At 44.1% G+C, this 23,411-nt stretch overlaps 1 protein-coding gene and 1 pseudogene across 14 annotated transcripts in view; both read right to left on the bottom strand.

The window, feature by feature from the left end:
* Nucleotides 1–888: 888 nt before the first annotated feature.
* THRB (thyroid hormone receptor beta) overlaps nucleotides 889–23,411 on the bottom strand; it is a 468,309-nt gene continuing 445,786 nt past the window's right edge. For 11 of the 14 annotated variants that reach the window (XM_058290895.2, XM_058290897.2, XM_058290890.2 and 8 more), the window contains 2 exons: nucleotides 14,806–15,064; nucleotides 3,099–5,739 (listed from right to left, as the gene is read on the bottom strand). In XM_058290895.2, coding sequence (XP_058146878.1) covers nucleotides 5,498–5,739; nucleotides 14,806–15,064 — 501 coding nt within the window. In that variant the 3' untranslated portion in view covers nucleotides 3,099–5,497. Of the gene's footprint in view, nucleotides 5,740–14,805; nucleotides 15,065–23,411 lie in introns of all 14 variants that reach the window. The other 3 variants (XM_058290889.2, XM_058290886.2, XM_058290888.2) reach the window with 2 other exon arrangements.
* Nucleotides 10,989–11,931, bottom strand: LOC139437940 (BCL2/adenovirus E1B 19 kDa protein-interacting protein 3-like pseudogene; annotated as a pseudogene).

The raw sequence follows: 23,411 nt of genomic DNA, 5'->3' as shown, positions 1-23,411 counted from the left end.
TTTGAGGGATCTTCCCTGCCCCAACTCTAAGTTGAGAGTTTAGATAAGGCTAATCAGCCCTCTCTTCCCTGACCCAGTTTCACAGGAGCAAGCTAACAGGCATATCCATTCCCCTCACCACAGTGGTTGGTCCAGGAATGGGCACGTGACTCAGTTTGGGCCAGTGAGAATTAGGCTCAGGATTTTCATTGGAACTGTTGGGCAGAAGAATTGTCTTTCTACTGGATTCGGAGCTGTAAGGATAATAATCTTAGAGCTATCAGAGGGCAACATGAAGTAAAGACATGAAACTGACATGAAGGAAATCCCTACCTAGGAAAATCTACTCAGACATAGGGAGGCACTGACTGACAATACTGAGTGGACACCCAGATCCAGCCATGACTGAAGCTATTAATATAATATTCTCAGATTTTCTAGATATGAAAGCCAATAAATTCCCTGTATGCTTAAGCCAGTTTGATTTAGGCATTTGTCACTTGTTGTGGAAAGAGTCCTAACTAATGCATTCAGGGAAATGGGAATTGAGGTTTCTCTTGGTGTATGATGTTAGTTTAGTACAATCCCATTAATAATTAATATTTCTGAACATTTTGGGAGAAGAGACTGAACATAGTCCCTGAGTTGCAAACGCTTAACTTGTCCCTCTTTCCCATCTCTGTCATCCCTTCCATTGACGTAATCCCCCAGCAGCCCTTTACTTCTTTCATCTCCCTCTCTCCATGTTCTCTTGGTAAGTAAATTTGCTTATTCTGTTAGATGCTTATGTAACAAACGGCCTTACATTCTGGTTTCCCTCACTTCCAGTAGCAGCGAGGTGAGAAGAGCAGGCAAGCCTGTGCTTATTTAGTCAATAACAAGATTTAAAGAAAGAGACAAGAAAGTATATCAGTTATAAGCTTTTTCTTTTTTTTCTTTTTTCTCTTTTAGAATTTAAGCTTATGAGTTTATCTATGCCCACTATATTCATAATTACATTTTAATATTTGCATACAAAAGCTATGTAAAAATCCATTTTTTCCCAAATATACAAATTTTCTTTTTGGATAGTTTAAAACATTTTAATCACAGATTTCAACAGAGTTTTAGGCTGAAAAAAAAATATTACCAAATCTAGCAATATCACTTAACACTGTTTGCAAAACAAATCTTCTGATGACTGAAACTCGTTTCCTATTCTGCAGTATTTTTCTGATTCTCAGGGCATGAAAACATTATGGGGGAAAAGTGTTTTCTCTGAAAAAAAAAAGAATTAATTTGGCTCTATGATTAAAAATGCCAAATTGATCAGAGAGATCCAAAAGAAGAAAGAAATGGCAAAACACGAGCTCATTCATGCCCTGATATTTTCTATACCAACAATACATGTATAATTAAAGTGTCTTCTTCTGTCTTGCATTGTGCTCCATAATTTACATGAGTATTTAACCGCATCCTGAGGAGGAGAGATTTATATTTGATTGTCTTGTGCATAAGGTGGGTCAGCTTTAACTGTGCAACAGAAAGCCACAAACAGCGTTTATCTGCACGATATTGCTCTTGAAGGCGCATTAATTAATGTGGAAACACACTAGAAATGCACACTTTTTGCATTTGCAAACATTTGTACAGCACAGTAAAAATTCTGTGATAAGGCCAAACCTTTTTTCCTCTAGTCTGTTTTTTTTTTTTTGTTTGCGTTTTAAAATTTTTTTTTTTTTTTTAAAGATTAAAGTAAAATGTTTCAATTGTAAAAAATACACACCGGGCAAATCCTTACCTGGATAATAAATATCTACATCACAGTACAATAAAATTTCTTCTCTATAAAATTTAAATATGGATTATAGTCTATCCCTATCAAACGAAACACTACGCTAATGTTTCCATATTATTAAAATAACAGGAAAAATTCTGAGCTTATTTGAGAACCTGATGCCAGAGCTGTTGGAAAGGGCCAAAAGCGACTCAAACGTCTGTCGTCACTCCCCGTCTGGAGAGGCAATGTGGCTTGGTTATTCACTTAAATTGAGTTCGTGAAAAAGGTTTAGCCTTACAAATGCGGGCTACATTTCAAAAACCAGAAGACCGATTTCATAACTTATGACTCATGCAGCAAAAGGTCAATATGACACGAATAGGTTAGAGTTCCATAGAATAAAGATGGATCACTGACAAGGACATGCTTTGAGGGAGCTCAGCAGTCCCAGGGGGGCTGAGCCAGGGGAGGGGGCTTAGTGTTGAGGGGGCCAAGGCTTGCACCCCTGTTCACGGAAGAGCGAATGGAGCAGCCCTGGGGGGGCGGGGGCGAAGGTGGGCCCCCGGCTGGCCACTCGATGGCCGCGTTGGGAGCTGCAGAGCCTCCCTCGGGGACAGGGGAGGGGGCATCACGGGGCTGAGACACCAACACGTCATCGAGGACCAAGGCTCATTGGACTATTGAAAAAGCTCTGAGGTGGCACGTGGTGTTTTGAGCAGGATCATAGAGAAGAAAAGATCTTACTTTTTTTTTTTTTTCACAATTTCTGGAAATACCGAACATCTAAACCGAAGAGCAAAGTACACTTGAGGTTGATACACACACACACACACGCACACACACCACTCATCCACCGAAGTTAAGGGACTTGTAATTAAGAAGCCCAGGTGTGGGAAATCCTCTCCTCTGCTGGGACTTCTGCCCCATTGGGGGGGGGGGGGTGAGGGGGTGGGTGTGAAGAGTGTTCCAATGAGGTCCGCACCTGATCTGAAAGTCCTGCCAATACGAGAAAAGAAAGTGAAAAAAATTCCAGAGCGAATCCCTCACAACTGAGTTTTATGAGATGGGGTTTCGAGATGTTGTGAGCAGCACGGTAAGCGACAGAAGGAAAGCGTTCCATTGATGTGACTACCAGGGTTGGGATTCTTTTCGCCATTCCCTTCTACCTGAAGTACACGAAGGCTTGTCCTGCTCTCCGTAAAGAATTCATCCTTCGACAAGATTTCTGGGCCAGCAGCTTGCCTGTTTAAGGCAATCATTTAAAGGGTTGAGGATACAGCAGGACTTTCTTTGGAACTGGCTGGATTACTCGAGACATACTGTATGGTTGGGCCAATTCCCAGTCATAGTTAATCCATCATTCTGGTTTAGCTTTATACCGGGATCTACACTTGCTTGTGAATCTGGATGTGGTGGACATATTGGGGATTCTCATCACACAAAACGAGGAAATTGTGTCCTTCCGTGAGAAAATTCGCCTCCCACCCTCACACCCCACTGTCAAAGCTTCTCAGAGTTACCCTGGAGCCTAGAAGGCGGTCAGGGGTTTATGCCTCAGAGTAATTCTCCAAGGAAAGTAAATAGGAGCTGAGATGTTAAAAAATGAGCACTTCGGGAGACTGGCTAGAGGTTAATTAGAAAAAGGAAAAAAAAATCTGTAGATCAAGTCAAAGCAGGCAATCTGCTCATGAGCTTCATGCTTAGAATTTGATTTCATCACCTGCTTCCTTTTCCTCATTAGCAAGCTCCATAGTGCTATTCTTGTTTCATCTTCTCCAGAAGCCAGTCCAGATAATCCCCGCCCCAGATTAGTTCAGTCATACTTGGGATTTTCAAAGCAGGTATGCTCCTCCTTTTTCCATCTATTCTAGCACTAGTTGACTAGTACTGTGTTGACTTCTTCCACCTTGTTTTGAATCAACACCAAATATCCTTTCGTTAATAGGGCCATGCTTTTTGTCTAATAAAGTTAGAAATTTAAACAGGAGAGGAACCCTCAAATCAACCAGAAGTCTTCCCTTGGAAGTAATACATATTGAGATGGGGAGGTTTTCAAGATTAGCTAATCCAAATGAATGGTCAACAGGTGAGAAAATGAAGCCCCAAATCCACCAGCAGACAGGGCACAAGCAGAATTTGGGCACCCTGACTTCTGGGCTGGGCATGCTCTACCCAACTTAAAAACTAAATTCGTCAACTTGGCTCTCACAGTACATTTCATTCCTTTGTTTTTAGGTGAATCTCACTGATATGGCTTATTTTCCCCAATATTTCCAGGATAAGGCAGTAAAAGGCAGGTGAAGGAATAGTCCATAGCTACTATGCCTTTGAGAGATGAGATACATTCAATTGCATGAGTACATTCTTTGCCCGTTTTCTGAAGTTGAAGTGATGAGGTGTCACCATTTGTTTCCTGGGCACAAGCTACTCTAGCATACACCGCTCCGGAGGCAGTGGGGCTGGGCAGGTGAGTGTCTGTGTACCTGTCTGCAGGTGCTGCTGCTGCAAATCCATCAGGGCAATGCTGCTAGAGGGAGACAGGGGTTTGGGGCAGGGCCAGGAGCATCTGTCTTTGTTGGGCGGTAGTCAAGCTAAAAAAGGTGGAGAATAGGAAACCTCTGTGAGTCAAGCAAGCAGCTTGAGGACTGAAGGCTGCCCAGAAGCATTCTCAAACCAACAGAATACAAGGGGCCTCCCAGAACCCTACCATTTCCATTCAACTCAAAACGCAGCCGCGCTCATCTCTCCTCAGAGTCCTTCCAGAAAAAGACGCAAATTTTAGCATGTTATCTCTCCTTGATGAGAAGACTTGATCCAAAGGGAAAGCTGTTGCCAGCTCAGCAAAGATGCAACTAGGGGAAATATCTTCTGGGGGCTAGGAGAGGACAGATCAGATGTCCCTGGCAACTGACATCACCAAATGAGTTTGATTTGGGTGGACATTTTGCCTGAGCCTCAACTGTAAGGAAGTCTCCCGACGGTGAGGTCATATTACGGGAATTTGGGGGAAATGTTGAATCACTGACCAAAGTGGAGATTTTTCATTTCTTCATGCTCACTGAAGGATATCTTTTCCCCCTTGTTGGCCTCAACCAATCAAATACCCGTACAGTGTGTGTCATGAACTTGTAGAGCTTGAGGGAAGGCAGAGGGTTTTACAAATGATGTTGAAAGGACAGTTGAGTTGACAGGATGCCAATATTCCTGCACATTCCATGGTATGCTGCTAGGGAGGGAAGGCAGAGTACCCCAGACTGCAGGCTCTCTTGAGAAGATACATGTTTGTTAGAACCTCTTCCTAAAATGCAGAAAGTCACATTTCATCAGAGGACGGTCTGGACCCTGCTACTTGAGCCTTGCAAAAAATCAGGATTGGTCGGAGGTTACCGTATTATCTTGGTTTGAAGGCTTCCTTAGTCTTCCGCAGTGCCATTTTGTGGACGGGAGCCTCTGACCAGGGACAGATGGGAGCTGGTGATGGCTTGGTGCTGGTGAATGAATGATTGTTCCCCATCCCACCCCCCCAACCATCAACCCTCCAAAGCATTCACATCAGAGGACTGGAGAACAAAACACAAGAGTTACAAGTACCCGCATTCGAGGGGGCTATTTCATCCATGTCTACACCAAGGACTACCTGCCCTTCTCCCCCAAATAATCCCCCCCCTGACACAAAGAAACAAACAAGAAAAGAGTAGGCAATGGAATGAAATGACAGTCAGGAGTGCTGGAGGAATTCTGAGAACCAACGCGGCCAGTCTAATCCTCGAACACTTCCAAGAACAAAGGGGGGAAGAGTTCCGTAGGGCATTCCACCTTCATGTGCAGGAAGCGGCTGGCGTGGCAAGCTCCGATCATCCGCAGGTCCGTCACCTTCATCAGGAGCTTGGGCCAAAAGTGGGTCACGTGGTGTTTCCGGTAGTTGATATAGTGTTCGAAGGCCAGCAGGAAACTGTCCTGGTATTTTTCTATTCTTTCAACACAGGCGAGCCCTGGGCGATCTGAGGGGAAGAGAGGAGGTGAACATTAATTTTGAGGAGAAGCAGAGTCTGGTTCAAGTCAAGGTCTGGGGACCTCTCAACTCCCAGGAATGAGCCTGGATGCTGCAGGAAAACGTGGGCCGCCAAGGGCCAAGATGCCAGGGGAGTGGCTTCCTTTATAGGAAGGGAGTCAGTGTTTTTTCCCCCAATAAACAGCTTTAGACAATTCACCTCTTTGGGCGTGAAAGGAGATGCTTCCTCCTAAGGTACAGAGGGAGAAGCCTAAAATAGAGAGCTGAAAAGCTCTGCATGATGATGGGAAAGATTTTGAGTTACCACTGGCTATCCGGGCGAGGGGAGGGCAAGCATGCCGAGGGGAGAAGGGAGAGCCATTAGAAGAGGTTGGGGACATTACAGGGGCCCTGCGAGCCAGAGGAGGGAAGTTGGACGGTAGGGCATCCCCTTAGACCAAGGAGGCACAAGACCCAGCTTTGAGTAGGTTGCCAGACTGGGATGTACCACTTCTTCCTTTCCCTCACGCCTTTAGTTATATGGCTCCCTGTAGCAGCCTTGTGTTGGTGGTACTTTGGGGAATTTAAAGGAAAGGGGGTATGCGCCGTGCTAGGGTCATCGTTGGCAGAGAAGAGGAGGACCAAAATGGGAAGACGGAATAAGAAGTGACCAGGTCCATGGAGAGCCCACTGGTCTTCCCGCAGTGTGTGGGAGGGGACTTGGACCAGTTGGGGAAAAACTAATAAAGGGATGACGCTAGAAGGCTGGATGACTTGGGAACATCCAGGTTGCAAATATTTGAGCTACGAAGGTAATTTGTAAATGTGGATGGATTCCCCATCCAGCTTCATGAACCCCAGCCAGCCCCCTGTCCAGTTCTCCTCCCAGCTTGCCAATCAAATAATTCACACTTTAATTGTCCACTCATTGAAGTATCTAGATATCTAAGTAGGGTTCTGCTTGATCTGAAAAGAAGGATCTGGGCTCAGGTCTCTCTCCCTTTTTCTGAGCCTAAACAAAATCGAAGGACTTTTGTAATTCTCTAGGCAACTCAAATTGCAACATGGGCATTTTTATTTTGTATTTTCCTTTTATTTGAAGACGCTGCTGCATGGATTTGCTCACTCTCCCTCGCCCCTCTCTTCTTTCTTTGAGGGTGTAAGAATTATTATCCACAGAATCCTTTAAAGACTTCTGTGGGTGTGTATATGTATGAGAGTTTTAGTGGCACAAAAGGTTATAGCTACAAGTTATACATGTATTGTAAATGTTATGTAACAATACAAAGTGCCAACAAAATAGATGAAGAATGCATACTAGCTTTGGCTCAGTTAATTTGACTACTTAAAAAAAAAACTGGTTCATCTAAAAAATCATCTGACTCTCTGAGCCTTCAATTTTCCTTTTTTAAGAATAGTAAATATTTTTACTGCCATCAAGGTAACTTGTTGTATTTCCAATGTACAAGTTTGTGCATGTTTGTTCTTGATTCTTTTTACAAATACTGTAAGCCAGTTTTCTTCACACAAAAAAATGAAGCCTACTTTCCCCCCCCAAACTGAACAGGTGTAAAGTTTTTAAAACATAAATCTAAAAAAATTACTGTTAATTGCTGACTTCTTTCCAATCATACACTCTGTTTCTGTTCAATGCAAATCTGGGTAGGACTGTAAACTTTCATTCCATATGCTAGAGCTATCAGTAAATACTGCCTTTTATCCTATAAGTTCTATCGTGACCTTGTATTCACATTTTAAGTATATTTCATAATTTCACAGATATTTAGGAAAAGGGGCAGAACTAAATTTATTTTTAATGTTGGAAAAAATCATAAACACACTCAAGTTTTGAACAAACTAGAGATAGACTCACTACTGAATTTGGAAAAAGGGCAATGTGATGTCTGTAAAAGCTGCTATTCCAGGAAGCAGATGTGGCTCAAGTGATAAGACCTCTGCCTACCATATGGGAGGACCTGGGTTTGATCCCTGGGACCTCCTGGTAAAAAAGAAGAGAAAGTGTGCCTGCGTGGTGAGCCAGGGCCCAGGTGGGTGCTGGTGCAGCGAGCCTAGTGCCCATGTGGCGAGCGAAGTGCCCGCATGGTGAGCCAAGTGCCCGCGTGAATGCCCACATGGTCAGTCAAGTGCCTGCGTGAATGCAGTCACGGCAAGCTGAGTGCCCGTGCGGTGAGCCAGTGCCCGCACAAGTGAGTCACGCAGGAAGATGTCGACGCAACAGAAAGTAAGAGGGAGGGGAAAGTCAAGGCGAGATGCAACTGAAACCAGGAACCAAGGTGGCGCAAGTGACAGGGAACCTCTCTCCTCATCAGAGGTCCCCAGGATGGAATCCCGGTGAATCCTAGAAGCGAAAGACAAGAAGAGAAGACAAAAAGTGAAAAAGAAACAAGATCACACGGGGAATGGACACGGACAACAAAAACAACAGGCTGGGGGGAGGGGGAGGGGGGGGGGGAGGGGGAGAGGGAGGGGAAGAAGAAGAAAAAAGCTGCTATTCTTTTAAGTATAATTTTACTTGGGAAACGGACTTTGGCCCAGTGGTTAGGGCGTCCGTCTACCATATGGGAGGTCCGCGGTTCAAACCCCGGGCCTCCTTGACCCGTGTGGAGCTGGCCATGCGCAGTGCTGATGCGCGCGAGGAGTGCTGTGCCACGCAAGGGTGTCCCCCGCCTGGGGGAGCCCCACGCACAAGGAGTGCGCCCGTGAGGAAAGCCGCCCAGGGTGAAAAGAAAGTGCAGCCTGCCCAGGAATGGCGCCGCCCACATTTCCCGTGCCGCTGACGACAACAGAAGCAGACAAGGAAACAAGATGCAGCAAATGGACACCAAGAACAGACAACCAGGGGAGGGGGGGAAATTAAATAAATAAATAAATCTTTAAAAAAAAAAAATTTTACTTCCCCCCTCCTCCACCTATGATGTCAACTGTAATACAAAGTAAGGTGTAGCTATGTAGTTGACTTTACCAACTTTTTCAATTTTATTTAGGTTTTTCAAAATCAGAATCAGATTCCCTTTCTTCGAAAAGAAATTCAAATGTGAACACTTGAAAAAAACAGGTTACAGAAGGCAAATCAAGTGTTACCAGGTTTAAGATTAAGATAGAAACAGGTAAAAAAAAAAGATGTCTAAAATTACTTAGAGCTCTAATGCTAGAAAGAAAACATAAGAAAGAAATAATCCAGAAAACAATTTGGTATAGGTAATCTTTCTTAAAGATATACAGCTAGGTTCTTTAAAAGGAGCCAGAAATTAATTTTTATTTAATCTGTATGTTATTTTTTGCTATGAAGAGATAATTTTTGCAAATTGGCAAACCTGGTTGTCATAGTGTTTTTTTTTTTAAAGATTTATTTTTTAAAAATTTCTTTCTCCCTCCTTCCCCCCCCCACCCCACCCCAGTTGTCTGCTCTCTGTGTCCATTCACTGTGTGTTTTTCTGTGACTACTTCTATCCTAATCAGTGGCACGGGGAATCTGTGTTTCTTTTTGTTGCATCATCTCGCTGTGTCAGCTCTCCGTGTGTGCGGTGCCATTCTTGGGCAGGCTGCACTTTCTTTCACACTAGGTGGCTTTCCTTACAGGGAGCACTCCTTGCATGTGGGGTTCCCCTATGCGGGGGACACCCCTGCGTGACAGGGCACTCCTTGAGCACATCAGCACTGCGCGTGGGCCAGCTCCACACGGGTCAAGGAGGGCCGGGGTTTGAACCATGGACCTCCCATGTGGTAGACGGACGCCCTAACCACTGGGCCAAGTCCACTTCCCTCATAGTGCTTCTATTCAAGTCAACTTGATGCACTTCATTTAATGAATAGGCCACTAGTTTTAAAATTAATAATGGTTCATTAAATATTCAATAGTCATGTCTATAAAGTCATAAGCTAATTAATTATATACAAAAATATAGTAGTCATGCTATGCATTCTGGAGTCCAACAGAATCTATTCGAATAACTGGTAATCCTGAGGCTTGCCAACAAGTTGGTCCTAACACTTCACATTTTAGGGACGTTGAGTGCTCTGGAACTTCAAGATCCTCATATAACTGAAAAGATGGCTACATGAGTAAGTCAACTCTGCCTGCAGAATCACAAGAATCACCCTGGGAAGACGGTACACTAAATGTTAATAAGTGAGAAATCAGAAGAAAACAAAAGGCATCTTGTTAGGACTTTTTCAACTATTCCTACAATCCACCTCTTGTTTTGAAAGTTGCACAGTGTTTGAAATAACTCTGGAGCAATAATCGGCAAAGTTTAAAAGGCTTCTGAGTATAAATGATGCTTTCTAAAACGAGAAACCTGTATTTATACCACAAAGTTGAACTCATTTCAAGCCTCTTCTTAAGAGGAAAAACATGAAAAATAAAATAAATTGAAAGAAAATCATGAAAAATTCACATGTAGCTAAAAAAAAAAACCATGAAAATCCCAAACTGAAAAATCCCCAAAGCAATTTCATGTATTTCCAGGCCCGAGACATTCCTTACTAGAAAGAATGATTTTATACCATAGAAAAGACCAGCATTATCACATACTAGGGTTAAAATCTGCTGATGACTTTAGTTCTTATTCTATTTCATGTCTATCATTTGTATAGCCTCCCTCCTACAAATTAAATGGTGCTTTTAGGAGGTTCAGACAAAATGTGGCTCCAAAGCTGGTTTAAAATAATTTTTTTAATTGCCAAGGTATTTTTTTTCCTTGTGTCGCGTCTTGTTTTTATTGTGTGCATTCTTTTTTAATAACCATAATTCAAGCCTGGGGAAGTTTGCCTTTGTTTTGACAAAACAAAAACAAAACAAAGCATTTGTATCCTTTGCCAGCCAGGCTCACCTCGTCTTAAGAGAGGGATGGTAGTTATCTTGCAAGAGTAAAATTTATACCATGAATAATGCAAGCCTAAGTCTGGTGGCACTAAAAGGAGATAATAGCATTGTTGTCGAAATTATAATCTGCCGGTGGTATTTGTGGAAAAGAAGCCCTCTCAAATTTCAAGACAATCTTAAACTTTGTTTGGAAATTCTAAAGTATCTTACAGGCCACAAAGTGAGTGAGGTTAGTAAAATGCCTCAAGCGAGTTTGAATAAAATATCAGATTGCAAGAGTTACTGGAACTTGGATATGTAAAAACAGGGCAGTAGGTTGGGTCATGCTGAAAAATGGTCCAAAGTTCAAGTAAACTAATTTGACAATAGCAATATTTCAGGGGGCATGTGGATCCCAGGGACTTTTCTTGACCTCAGTGGGTGCTGGCAGAAGGTGTGTCCAGTTGTTTCCAATATGAATGCCTATTCCCAAAGCCAAAACATGGGAAACGAAGACATGGGCTGAGCACCTGTGATGGTTAGACTCATGTGTCTGCTTGACCAGGTAGTGCTTTGCCCAGTTGTTTGGTCAAGCAAGCATGTGAGGACATTTCCTGGATGTGACTCATCAGTGAGTTGACTGCATCTACGGTGGATTACATCTACAATCAACTGAGGAGATTGCCTTCAGCCCTGCGAGATCTAACATCCAATGAGCTGAAGGAGAAGTGATTTCAGCAGTCAGCAGAGAGAATTCCCATCTCAACTTCAGGCATCCAGCTTCTCCTGGAACTCATCAAGGACCTGCCCTACGGAGTTTGGATTCATGCATCCTCATGGTCACAATTTTATAAAATCTCATAATATTGACAGATATCTTCTGTCGGTTCTGTTTCTTTAGAGAACCCTGACTAATACGGCACCCTAAAAAAATTCTGCCGAGAACACAATCCCATTCTTCCTAGCTTTGCTTTTCCTCATACTTAATGAGGCAGAACGTTTAGGGTGCCTGATGTGGGACTCCTGATGTTCTCTGGTCTTCTGGGTGTCCAGTCTATGCTTCTCCTCAAAGCCTCAACTTCTACACCTTCTTCTGACCGAGAGCTCTGGTGCCTGGGGGTGTGCATTTCCACATCAAACTGCAGCTGTCCATCTTCTTGTGAGGGAGGACCACCCCGAGGAGAACTGCTCCTTGAACCACTCTGTCCTGGCCCATGTGCATGCAGAAGAGTCTTCCCCACGTCTCCACTGGGGATGGAGGATGAGGAGGTACATGTTCCAGCCCCCACCTGCCCCATTGCCATTATCATTGTCACTGCTGTTGATCTTTGGTAGCTCCACCCAGGAACTGTTGAGGCTGGCCAGAGGTGGCAAAGGCGTTCACCTTCCGCACAGGGTGGAACCTGCTCAGCTGACTGAGGTGACAATGTCAGGAGCCTGTGAGAGCTACAGTTGCAGCAGAACCATCTCTGGTTCTCAGGCAGCAGCACAGCAAGCCAAATTCTACCCTCCCTTTCTGCCGGATCCTTTCACTTTTGATGAAGATAAAATATCAACATAGCATTTCTCTGGATGCATTCCTTCAGAAAGAAAAAGCAGCACGGGTTTTGTGGCATCAAAACTTTGTACTTCGAAGACAGATAAAAATAAGGGGGCCATATAAATGATACAGAGAAAATGAACTGACAGATGATGCTCAAATTAGATTAAACATGTTTACAGGGAGAGCATTTTAAATGTCCAAGACTGTCCTAGCTTCTTAAGACAAAAGTTCTCAAAGAATTGTCTTTTGGGTCATTTCCATTTAACTCTCTGCTAGTCACTGAAGACTCAGGAACTTAGAAGTGGTAGCTCCTGGAAGAGGCTTTGGTGAAAAGGTCTAAGATATTGTTTAACTGAAATGGCAAACATATGGAACTTGGAAGACAATTCTGAGCAGGAATTGGAGCATTGGAGCTTGGAAGGTCGGTATCATTTGCAAAATTTCTTGCAGTATTTTCTTGGTCCTGGCAGAAAAGTGTCCAGATCATTTGAGTGGAAAAGAGTTTTAAAAGTTAGTAAGGACGTCATGTGGCTGTCAGGCAGGGGCAGCCTCATAAAATCAGAGAATGGGGAAGCGTTCCATTAAGAGCTTGATAGTGTTTGGCATCACATTCACAGTTTTTGCCATCTCCACGCATTCTTACTTAGGACCTACCTTACTTGATAGTTTATTAAATTATTATTGCTGCAAGTAAAACTTCATATGGCTCAGTAAATAAAAAATCTGTCTGCCGTAAATAGAAGATAACCACAAAAGGAGGTGCATGGCAGAAGATTGCATTAGGTTTTAGCTGAAGGTTCCTGCTGTAGACTGCACCTAAAATGCCCTCTCTTTGGTAAAAAGGGAGGTTAGGTGGAGTTAGAGAGGTGGTAATGGCAGAACAGTCTGACAGTTTTTATGGCTAAGAGATGTCCAAGTGACTCAGGCGGTCACTCCAGAGGTGACACTTATGGCTGTCTCAGGCAGAGTTTCCTAACTGCCACTGTGACCAAATCCTCAAATAGGGGTGCTCCTGGGGGCTCTAGAGCATCCAGACACTACAGGTAAGGCACACAAACCCTTGAGATCAGCACCCCATTATGGGCCTTACCTTGGAGTATGACAACCGCCTTCCCCAATGTAACAGAGGTAGGTTCATTTATAATGTCCCCACACACGATTCTTCTGCTCCTTTTATTTGAGCCTATAATTAGTACTCTACCCATTAAATAAATGCCCCAGAGACTTAAAACCTTGGTCTCTTTATATGTGGGCTGAGCCCTGAATCTCAGACGAGTTGTGGCCAACACCTACTCTCCAGCTTATCAGAGTTGCTCAGGACAACCAACAAAACGATGATGATGGACAACGTCCAACCCAAGAAGCAGAGAGTATCTACAACTGCAAGCAAAACAGTTCCTTCCATCTGCTGCATAAGAGCTAAGCCCCTCTCAGTCTGAGGCAGAGTGGACGTCACCATCCCCAAATCCTCAAGGTGGTGAGGAATGAGCAAATGTAAGTGGGGAAAGCAACCATGGACAAACTCAACTTAATAATATTGTAGTAATGGAAGAACATTGATATAAAGACAGTGGTTATCAGAGGTTCTGGGAGGAGGGGAAGGGAAAAGTTGATGGAACATAGGGCATTTTTGGGACATTGGAATTAAGTGTAAACCACAATGTAAACTATAGACCTTAGATAGTGGCAATGCTTCAGCATTTATTCATCAATTGTAACAAATGTGCTACACTACTGGGAGGGATATACGGGAATCCCTTATACTTTCGATGTAACTTTTCTTAATCTAAATCTCTGTAAAAGTAAACTTTATTATATTTAAAAAAGGCAGACTAGCACCAGACTGAATCTCTCTCCTTGCCTTTTTTTTTTAAGGAGACATACTCAGAAAGTGAACTGTAAAAGAAATAGCTTTCTCACTGTCTGATTCAATGTTACCTAAAAATGTCATTTTACCACTAAAATCTCCACTAAAAATCACCTGAGACCCTCCAGGATTGTAATTCCCACTTACTTAGTTCAATTCATTTTAAAGAGAACCAAAGCCTAGAGAAGCTAAGGCATTTACCCGAGGTCACACAGGTAGATAAGCAACAAGTTTTCATTCTTAAAGAATAATTCTACTGAGTTAACTGGGAAGCATCGAGTCTATAAAGGATTCTCATCCTATTTATGACTGAAATGTGCCCATATATTCATCCAATAAACATTGCCTGAATTCTACTCAATGCTGGCCTAGGTACTAGATGATCTCTGTCCTCAAAAAATAAATAGCCCAGTGGCTCCTTCCTGACTCTGTGGGAGACTATAAAAAGCTGCAGGCATGGGGAGCAGATGGGGCTCAAGCGGTTGAGTGCCTGCTTCCCACAAGGGAGGTCCTGGGTTTGGTTCCCGGTGCCTCCTAAAAAAAATCCAAAAACAAACGACAAGCAAAACAGACAAAAAAACCAACTCAGGGGAGCTGACGTGGCTCAGTGGTTGAGTGCTGGCTTCCCACATACAAGGTCCCGGGTTCAATCCCAGGACTGAAAAAAAAAAAAAAAGCTTCAGCTATCCCACAACCCTGGCAAACCACTCGTTTTCCGTTGGGGGAGAGTGGGCAATGGTTCTGAAGCTACAGGGGGTACACCGCTCATCAAATGAGCTGACCGAGTCTCAGACAAGAAAGAGCTCTTTTGATGTCGAGGAACGAGGCTGCGCATACTCGCCTGAAGACATCAGCAGGACAGCCTGGAGGAGGGCTACTTCAGTGTCATCCAGGTTGAAAGAAGACAGGGACATGCCCAGGTCAAAGATGGCGTCCGACACCACCCCAAGACCTCCGTTTTTCAGCTGGCCCCGCGTCACTGCCATCTCCCCGTTCAGGGTTAAAGTCTCACTTTCTGGGTCATAGCGCACAGCAGCCCGGAGGGACATGATCTCCATACAGCAGCCTTTGAGGAGGATGATCTGGTCTTCGCATGGCAGCTGAAAAGAACCAGCCCGCGTCAGCAAAGGGCAAGTGTCACATGGCAGTCAGGGAGAGCATGCAGTATCTTAAGGCAGCGGGAACAACATTCTGCGACCAGCACGGTCTTTCCCTTCCTACTTGGCTGTACATTCTTGGCAACCATTTAAAAAATATATATATATTTTATTTATGTTAAAAAGATACATAGATTACATAAGATGTTACATAAAAAAATATAGGGGATTCCCATATGCCCCATTCCCCACACCCCCCACTCCTCCCACATCAGCAACTTCTTTCATTAGTGTGGTACATTCACTGCAATTGATGAACAAATTTGGAGCACTGCTACACAGCATGGATTATGGTTTACATTGTAGTTTACACTCTCTCCCCATCTACTCAGTGGGTTATAGCAGCATATGTCCTATATTCGTCTTTGCGATGTCATTCAGGACAATTCCTAAGTCCCAAAAATGCCCCCATATTACACCTCTTTGTCCCTCTCCCTGCCTTCAGCAACTCCAGTGGCCACTGTCTCCACATCAATGATATACTTTCTTCCATTGCTAGAATCACAGTAAGTCTATAGTAGAATACTAGTAACTCCACTCTAGTTCATATTTTATTCCCCAATCCTGAGGATTCTGGGAATGTGATGCCCATTCCACCTCTAATTGGGAGGGGGCTTTGATCCCACATGGCTGATGGATGGACTCTCTTGCTTGCAGTTGTAGACCCTCTTGGTTCCTTGGCGTGGTGGTTGTCCATCCTCACCTCCTTGTTAGTTGTCCTGGGTGAGTCCAATGATCTGGAGAGTAGGTGCTTCGGCAACCATTTTTAGTACCCCAAATTCGTTGTAACCATAATCAGTTTTAATCTCAGTAGTCTGTATTCCTTTTATGACAGGTAAATATCCCCCTGTAGTATCACAGTCATTTGGGAAACTGCTATAACCCCTTAGTTTGGGGTTTGCATTATCCCTACCTCCTTACCCCCTTGATAACTGCTTGAGGGAAGTGTTTATGTCAAACTTACCCCTCTTTTCTCTTATACATGGCACCATGCCTGCTATAGGTGGAATAAAATGTACATGTATGCTGAACGAAGTGTCCTCTGTTTTGCATACCTTTAGGAAGGAACACTCAAAAGTGGTCAGTGTGCTAAGTTTTGAGACTTTCATAATTTGGTGGGAAAAGATTATGAAATGCTAAATTCTGTACAGAGTCATTTTTTTCACTCTCGGAATTAATATTTATTTGTAAATATTCTGATCCTGTTTAAAGAAATGATTCATGAAGATAGGTGTACAGTGTCATTTTTGATCATTACATCGGGTAGACTTTGTATACAAAACGTTGACCCCTTCCTCTCACGAATACCAGGGTTTATTTTGAGATGCTGCCATGCTCGGATTCTTGGATTGCAACATGTGGCAGAAATGGCCATGAGCTAAGTAATCCTGGTGCCTGAAGTACTGAGAAGGCCATAACCCTTAAGCCAAGAGGTCTGAGTTCTGGTCTCACTTCTGCCCCTATCCCACAGGGTGATTCGGGATCTCATGGGTAGCAAGGATCTGTAAGTGACCTTCTAGTTCCATGCCTTTTAAGAAATTTAAGGAAAAAATTTGATTGCAAAGAAAAAAAGAGAAGCCCCTGTGCCAGCTTAACAGCTGAGTCAGTTGCTGGCTACTGGAGTTACTGGTATGACTATACCAAAAAGTAGATACTTCGTTTTCACCTCATTTGGTTACCCTGTTAATTAGAATTTGTGGCAATGTGATAACACCAACAAAAATAAAGAGAGAAAAAGAGGACTTGCTAAGCAAAATAATAAAAACCACACTTTTATTTTTTGGAGGTGGACAGTGTTTAATTAAATGTCATCATCAAAATAGTTTCACAAGCTATTCGTCAATGGGTGGTTTTGATGAGAACAGGTCTTGCGCCATGATTTCCACGCATCACCTACATAATCTTCACAGTAGGGCAGTGAGGTAAATATTTGAATCCTAATTTTATTTACAGATGTGGAAACCCAGGTACTGAAGGTTCAATGATATGGTAGGGGTCTCATGAATGTTTTGTGGGTGAGGCTAGGATTTGAGGCTAGATTGGTAAGAATTCAATGCCAAGAAAATAAGCACACAGAATCTTTGGGTATGACTATGTAAGTATGTGAGTAGGTAAAGTACACGTCATTTTTATCTTGTCATTAAAGAAGGTACAAACTCTTTTTGGGAAAAGCTCTTGGCAACATTTGACTACTTCAATTTAGTTTATTATGTAAAACTGAAAGTAATACTGCTGAATTATATAGAAAATACTGAGTATTTCACACTTTTCACTAACTCAGCTTAGCCACCATACCATTTAATTTCCAATGGCTTAGCTTTTTCTAACAGAATAAAAATCATTCGTACTGGGTTCTGGAGTCTGTAATATTAATCTCTTTTTTACCAATTCTTAAAAAAAAGACCATGATTTGCTTTTACTTAGATTCTAATTTGTCTACTCAATCCTGTCTTTGGACTCCTGACCCAAGAGCATGTTGGGAAATAGAAAAGACAAATTCAGGTAAATCTCCTATAGGTGAGATGGAGAACTTGCTACAGAAAGGTGACAGTGGCCCGCTTCGATGTTGTGGACAGTGGCTGTCTCATGCCCTACCCTCCGGCTTTTCCTTTGGTGGGTCTTGGTGGGGTTGGAGACTTTGCCCCTCTCACAAGCCCCCAGGAGATGCTGTTTGCAGATCCCACTCTTGAGAGCCATGGGCACAGAAAAGCAATGGGAAATCATGAATCAGACTAAACCTCTTTTTTTTAAACCTGTCACAGGTCTGCAAACCTGGACAGGTCCCGCCTTTGTAGCCAAGTCTGATTATAGATGAAGTAGACGTTTTCGAGGTAAAACCTACTAACTGTTGATGATCCGTTCCAATCTAAATACATGCTGAGTAAGTATTTGCCAAGGATCATCGATAGTTGAAAAACGATGCCGGATGCCTTTTTCTTTAAGAGAAGCCTATAAGGCCCAGGGGAGCCTGGTTTCAGCAGGTGGGCAGATCATCTCTCTGAGCCACCTGCCAAAACGTCCTCGTTGTGGGATGCGCGACAGAGCTCGCGAGGTGGAGACGAGGTGCTCCTCTACAGACTCTGCTGGCCTCCTTAGGAAAGCGTTCCTCAGGTTGATGGGCAAAGACCTGCGCTCTAGGGTTACCTGCCATGGGGGCCTTGCAGGTGCTTCTGCAGGTAAGCCCCTGGGCGTGGCTCTCCCGTGTGCGCCTGGTGGCTCTGCCTACAGCAGCTTTTGAGCCTGTGAAGGGAGTCCCAGGTCTTGTACCAACCTTGCTTGGTGGTTTGGCACCGGTTGTGGCACAAACATCTCCACGGGCACGATGTGAACAGCAGAGGAGTCAAACTGCCCCTGGCAGGATCCCCCAGGAGCTCAAGACCACCCGGGATCTCCAAACCACTACGCAGGTAGCTCAGGGACCCACGCAGTGCCTTTTCCCTGTCTGAGCTCAAAAGGGAGCGTAAATGGTTAAAGGCCACAGACTTGGGTTCACGTAACATTTCCCTCCACGTGGCTCTTCTGCCCCTTTAATTTGAACCTGTAATCAGCACCTTCCTTGTTAAATATACGTCCCAGAGACTTAAATCTGTGGTCTGTTCGTATTCCGGTTGAGCTCTTGACTCTCGGCACAGTTGCAACACCCACTCTCCAGTTCACTGACTCACCCAGGACAACTAACAGAAGGACGATGATGGACAACCCCATTCCAGGAAGCGGAGAGTGTCTGCAACTGCAAGCAAGACAGGTCCATCCATCTGCCCCATGGGATCTAAGTCCCCTCTCAGTTGGAGACAGGTTGGGCGTCACCATCCCCAAATCCTCCAGCTCGAGGAGTGAACAAACGTAAGGGTGGAAAGCAGCTATGGACTAAAGTAGACTTATGATTGTTCTAGCAATGGAAGAACTTGTATCATTGATATAAAGGCCACCAGAGGTTCTGAGGGGAGGGGGAGGGAAGAATAGGTGTAACATGGGGCATTTCTGGGACATTAGAATTGTCCTGCATGACATTGCAATGATGGATACTGGTCATTATACATTTTGTCAAAACCTGTAAAATGGTGCAGGGCCGAGTGTGCCAAATGATAAAAATAATAAAATCCAAAATTTTTATTTTTTGGAGGTGGACAACGTTTAATTAAATGTCATCATCAAAATAGTTTCAATGGAAGCAGATGTGGCTCAAGCAATTGGGCTCCTGTCTACCATATAGGAGGTCCAGGGTTCGATACCCAGGACCTCCTGGTGAAGGCAAGGAGACCCATGTGGTGAGTCTGCCCATGCAAAGTGCTGCCCAGCACAGGAGTGCCGGCCAATGTGGAGCGCTGATGCAGCAAGATGACGCAACAAAAAGAGACACAGAGGAGAGACAATAAGAGGCTTAGCAGACCAGGGAGCTGAGGTGGTGCAAGAAAAAGATTGCCTCTCTCCCACTCCAGAAGGTCCCAGGATTGGTTCCTGGAGCCGCCTAAGAGAATACAAGCAGACACAGAAGAACACACTGGGAATGGACTCAGAGAGCAGACAGTGGAGGGAGGGGAGAAATAAATAAATAAATCTTAAAAAAATACATTCCAAAAGCTATTGTAACCAATGTACCACACTAATGAAAGACGTTAACGTGGGAAAGTATGGGGCGGGAAGGGGGAGGGAGAGGGATTCCTATATATACTTTCTTTTTAGATACTGGGGGGCCAGGGATTGAACCTGGGACCTTGTGTGTGGGAAGCCGGCACTCAAACATTGAGCCGTATCGATTTCCCTGAGTTTGTTTTCTCATTTGCTTTCCTTGTTTGCTTTTGTTTATTTAGGGGGCACTAGGAACTGAACCTGGGGCCTCACAAATGGGAGGTGGGCACTCAACTGCTTGAGCCACATCCGCTCCTCCTATATTTTTCTGAAGTAGCATTTATATAATCTAAAGCTTCTTAAAAAAAAAAAAAAAGGCTAAGAGTCCCCAGGAGCCGAAAACACCAAAAGCACATTCATTGCTGCTGTTAAAAAACTGCCCAAACGTTGTTGGAAACAGATTGGTATTTTCCATAGCAATTTATAGACTACAGAATTTAGGGGCTGAAAGAGATCCCAAAATCATGAAAGTGAGGCAGGCTTCATTTCTGAGGGAACCCTGAAGAGATCAGCTTGTTACACGACACGCTTGACGAGTCACGGTGACCCCGCGCCCTCACCACGCGCTCGTGCAGTGCAGGGTGTGACTGGCTCTGGTGGGGGAGGTGCCTGCTTTTCTTTCTTTTTTTGACTGAAATCTCTCTTCAGTGGTGGGTATCCACGAGCTGCCCATTTTTAAAAAGCCATTTTGGGGGGCATTTCAAGGGGTCGCCTGACTGCAGGGGTCGTAAACTGGGTGTAGCGCCTCTTGGACGCCGGCGACTAGAGCCTGAGAGATCGGCCGGAAAGGACTGGCGTAGGCCTCGGAAAGCAAAACCCCACGAAGGGAAAGACAGATGGTACCCAGGGCCGACAGGAGCGAGAGGAGCACGCTTGGTCACGCAAGGGGAGCCTCCCGACGGGCTCTCCTGAGGACAGCTTGCCCACGCGTAGCGAAGGCCTTGAAAGGTGCATCGACTTTGGTCCTTAAATTCCACTTCTAGGGAAGTGGATTTGGCTCAACAGATAGAGCGTCCATCTACTACATGGAAGGTCCAGGGTTCAAACCCTGGGCCTCCTTGACCCATCTGGAGATGGCCCATGTGCAGTGCTGATGCGCACAAGGAGTGCCGTGCCATGCAGGGGTGTCGCCCATGTAAGGGAGCCCCACGGGCAAGGAGTGCGCCCCGTAAGGAGAGCCGCCCAGAGTGAGAAAAAGTGCAGCCTGCCCAGGAATGGTGTCACACACACGGAAAGCTGATGCAGCAAGATGACGCAACAAAGAGACACAGATTCCCAGTGCTGCTGACAAAAATACAAGCGGTCACAGAAAAACACACAGCGAATGGACACAGAAAGCAGACAACTGGGGGGCGGGGGGAAGGGGAGAGAAATAAATAAAGAATAAATCTTAAAAATAAATAAATAAATTCCAGTTCTAGGAAAGAGTTGGCAGGGTGAGCAGGGAGAAGCCACCAGAATGCTCACTATTTATATTGGTGAGAAAACTAGAAATGCACTAAAGATCCGATAAAAACAGATAAGCCAAACTCTGGTAGATTTATTTGTTGGCATACTATGTGGTCATTAGAAATCGTTTTGTGAAAGAATCCTTAAATGATTTGTTCTACAATGGAGGGTAAAAAGTAAGTTACAATAGGGTGCTGGCAATGTTTTTTTTTTTTTTTAATAGTGATGCTGATTACATGGATGTGCTCAGTTTGTGAAAATGCATTGAGCTGCACCTTTAAAGGTGATCCTTACTCACCAATAAAAAGTTAAAAGAAGTGGTTTCAGAAATAGAAAGTACATTATCGATATTGCAGGGTCAGATGCTGGACTTTATATGTCCTGCCACAACCCACTGAATGTACTGGGGGAGAGCGTGAACTACAAAGTAAACTATTATCCACGTGGTGCGGCAGTGCTCCAAAATGTGTTCGCTGAGTGCGATGAGTGTGCCACAATGATGGGGGAGGTTGTTGGTGTGGGAGGAGTGGGGTGGGGGATGGGGGAGTATAGGGGACCCTCTTAGATTTTTATAATGTAACCTTTTCTGTGATGTACGTATCTTAAAAAAAATACAATTGACAAAAATGATGGGGGTGGGGGGTGGGGGGTGGGTTATATGGGAACCTCACATTCTTTTTAATGTAACATTCTGTGTGATCTATTAACTTTAATAAAAATTTAAAAAAATTCAGACAGGTAAAAAAAGGAAAGTACATTATGGTACACATTATATTAGTATATTTCATACTTCAAATACCTATATATGTATATGTGTATCTATACGTGAACACACACCTACACAGAAATTTGAAAAAAGCCTGAAATAGATACCAAAATGATAGTTGCTTTATCTTTCTGTGTTACACAAGTCTTCAATGAACATGTAATAGTTTTGTCACATCATCCATAATGCTAACGAATGTTGATTTCTTAAAAAAACAGATCATGCCAGGGGCATGGAGAGATCCATGCCAAATACAGAGAAAAGTCAAAATCCCTCAGCTGGGAGTCATGGACTTGTCCGGGGCGTGGGGTACGAATGATTCCTGTTGCAGGGCTGTTAGGCAGCATGTGGGCGACCTGGCTCCTGCCACTGTGAAGTTGGTGATCAAGAAGGCAAACCCTCAATTCCAGGTAGCTCCAGGGACGGATACCTGTGTCCTGAAGCCACTGCCCTGTCCTCCTGGAAATGGCTTCTGCGGAGGCTCAGAAATAGGCAATGAGAAACGTCCTCCTCAGTGTCTGATGTCCCTTTGACTACTCTGGCCGGGCCATCTTCACTGTAAACTCCAAGACACGAACGAGCTAGAAGCCGAGGCTGGAAGGAGTCACTCCAGGTGAGGCAACTCAGGTGCCTTCTAGGTGAGACTAGAACCATGGGGATTGAATCATGTCAACCCATGTGTATATAGGACCTTCGAAGATGTTATTAGTTAAGATGTGGCCACAGTGAATGGGGGGAGGAGGGCTTAATCCAATATGGCTGAAGTCCTTGTAAGCAAGGAAATTCGACCAGCAGAGAAAGGAGAAGACATTGCCCTGTGATGGAAAACCCAAGGAACCCCAAAGACTATCAGCCAGCCCGAAGATACCTACCCTGGGAGGAAGTGAGCCTTCTGGCCCCTAACCATGAGCCAATAAATTCCTGTTACGCGATCTCATTGTATGGTACTTGTTTTAACAGCTAGGAAACTAAAACAGGTAGCTTATGTAGACTCACAGCAGCAGTGGCTCTCCTCATTTGGTATCTTTCTGAGTTCCCTTGGAGGTGTAAAGAGCAACAGACTGGTACTTGATAGGTTTTATCAAAGGGAACACATAGTCAACCCACTTAAGTCAAAAAAGGGAGGTTAGAGGCAGGATAGCTATATAAGGGATGGCATAACAGCAGTCGTAGCAGCTAAACCATATGGAGTACTTACCATGACTCAGCCCTGTGCCAAGCACTTGATATATATTGTCCCATTTAATCCTTCCAACAACCTTAAGAGGTAGAAACTATGATGGTTCTCATTTTGAAGATGATATAACCAAGGTCTGAGGGCATTATATAATTTGCCCAAGCTTGCCCATGGAACTGACTTTGGAAGCACGTGCCCTCAGCTACCACAGAGTGGGGCAGTTAAACTTTGGGATGAGGTTGCTCAGGGGCAAAGTCAATGGCCTCTGG

Source organism: Dasypus novemcinctus, chromosome 31, assembly GCF_030445035.2.
Source record: "Dasypus novemcinctus isolate mDasNov1 chromosome 31, mDasNov1.1.hap2, whole genome shotgun sequence".
Taxonomy (NCBI): domain Eukaryota; kingdom Metazoa; phylum Chordata; class Mammalia; order Cingulata; family Dasypodidae; genus Dasypus; species Dasypus novemcinctus.
The sequence above is the reverse complement of the archived record's forward strand: the minus strand, read 5'-3'. Positions and strand labels throughout refer to the sequence as shown.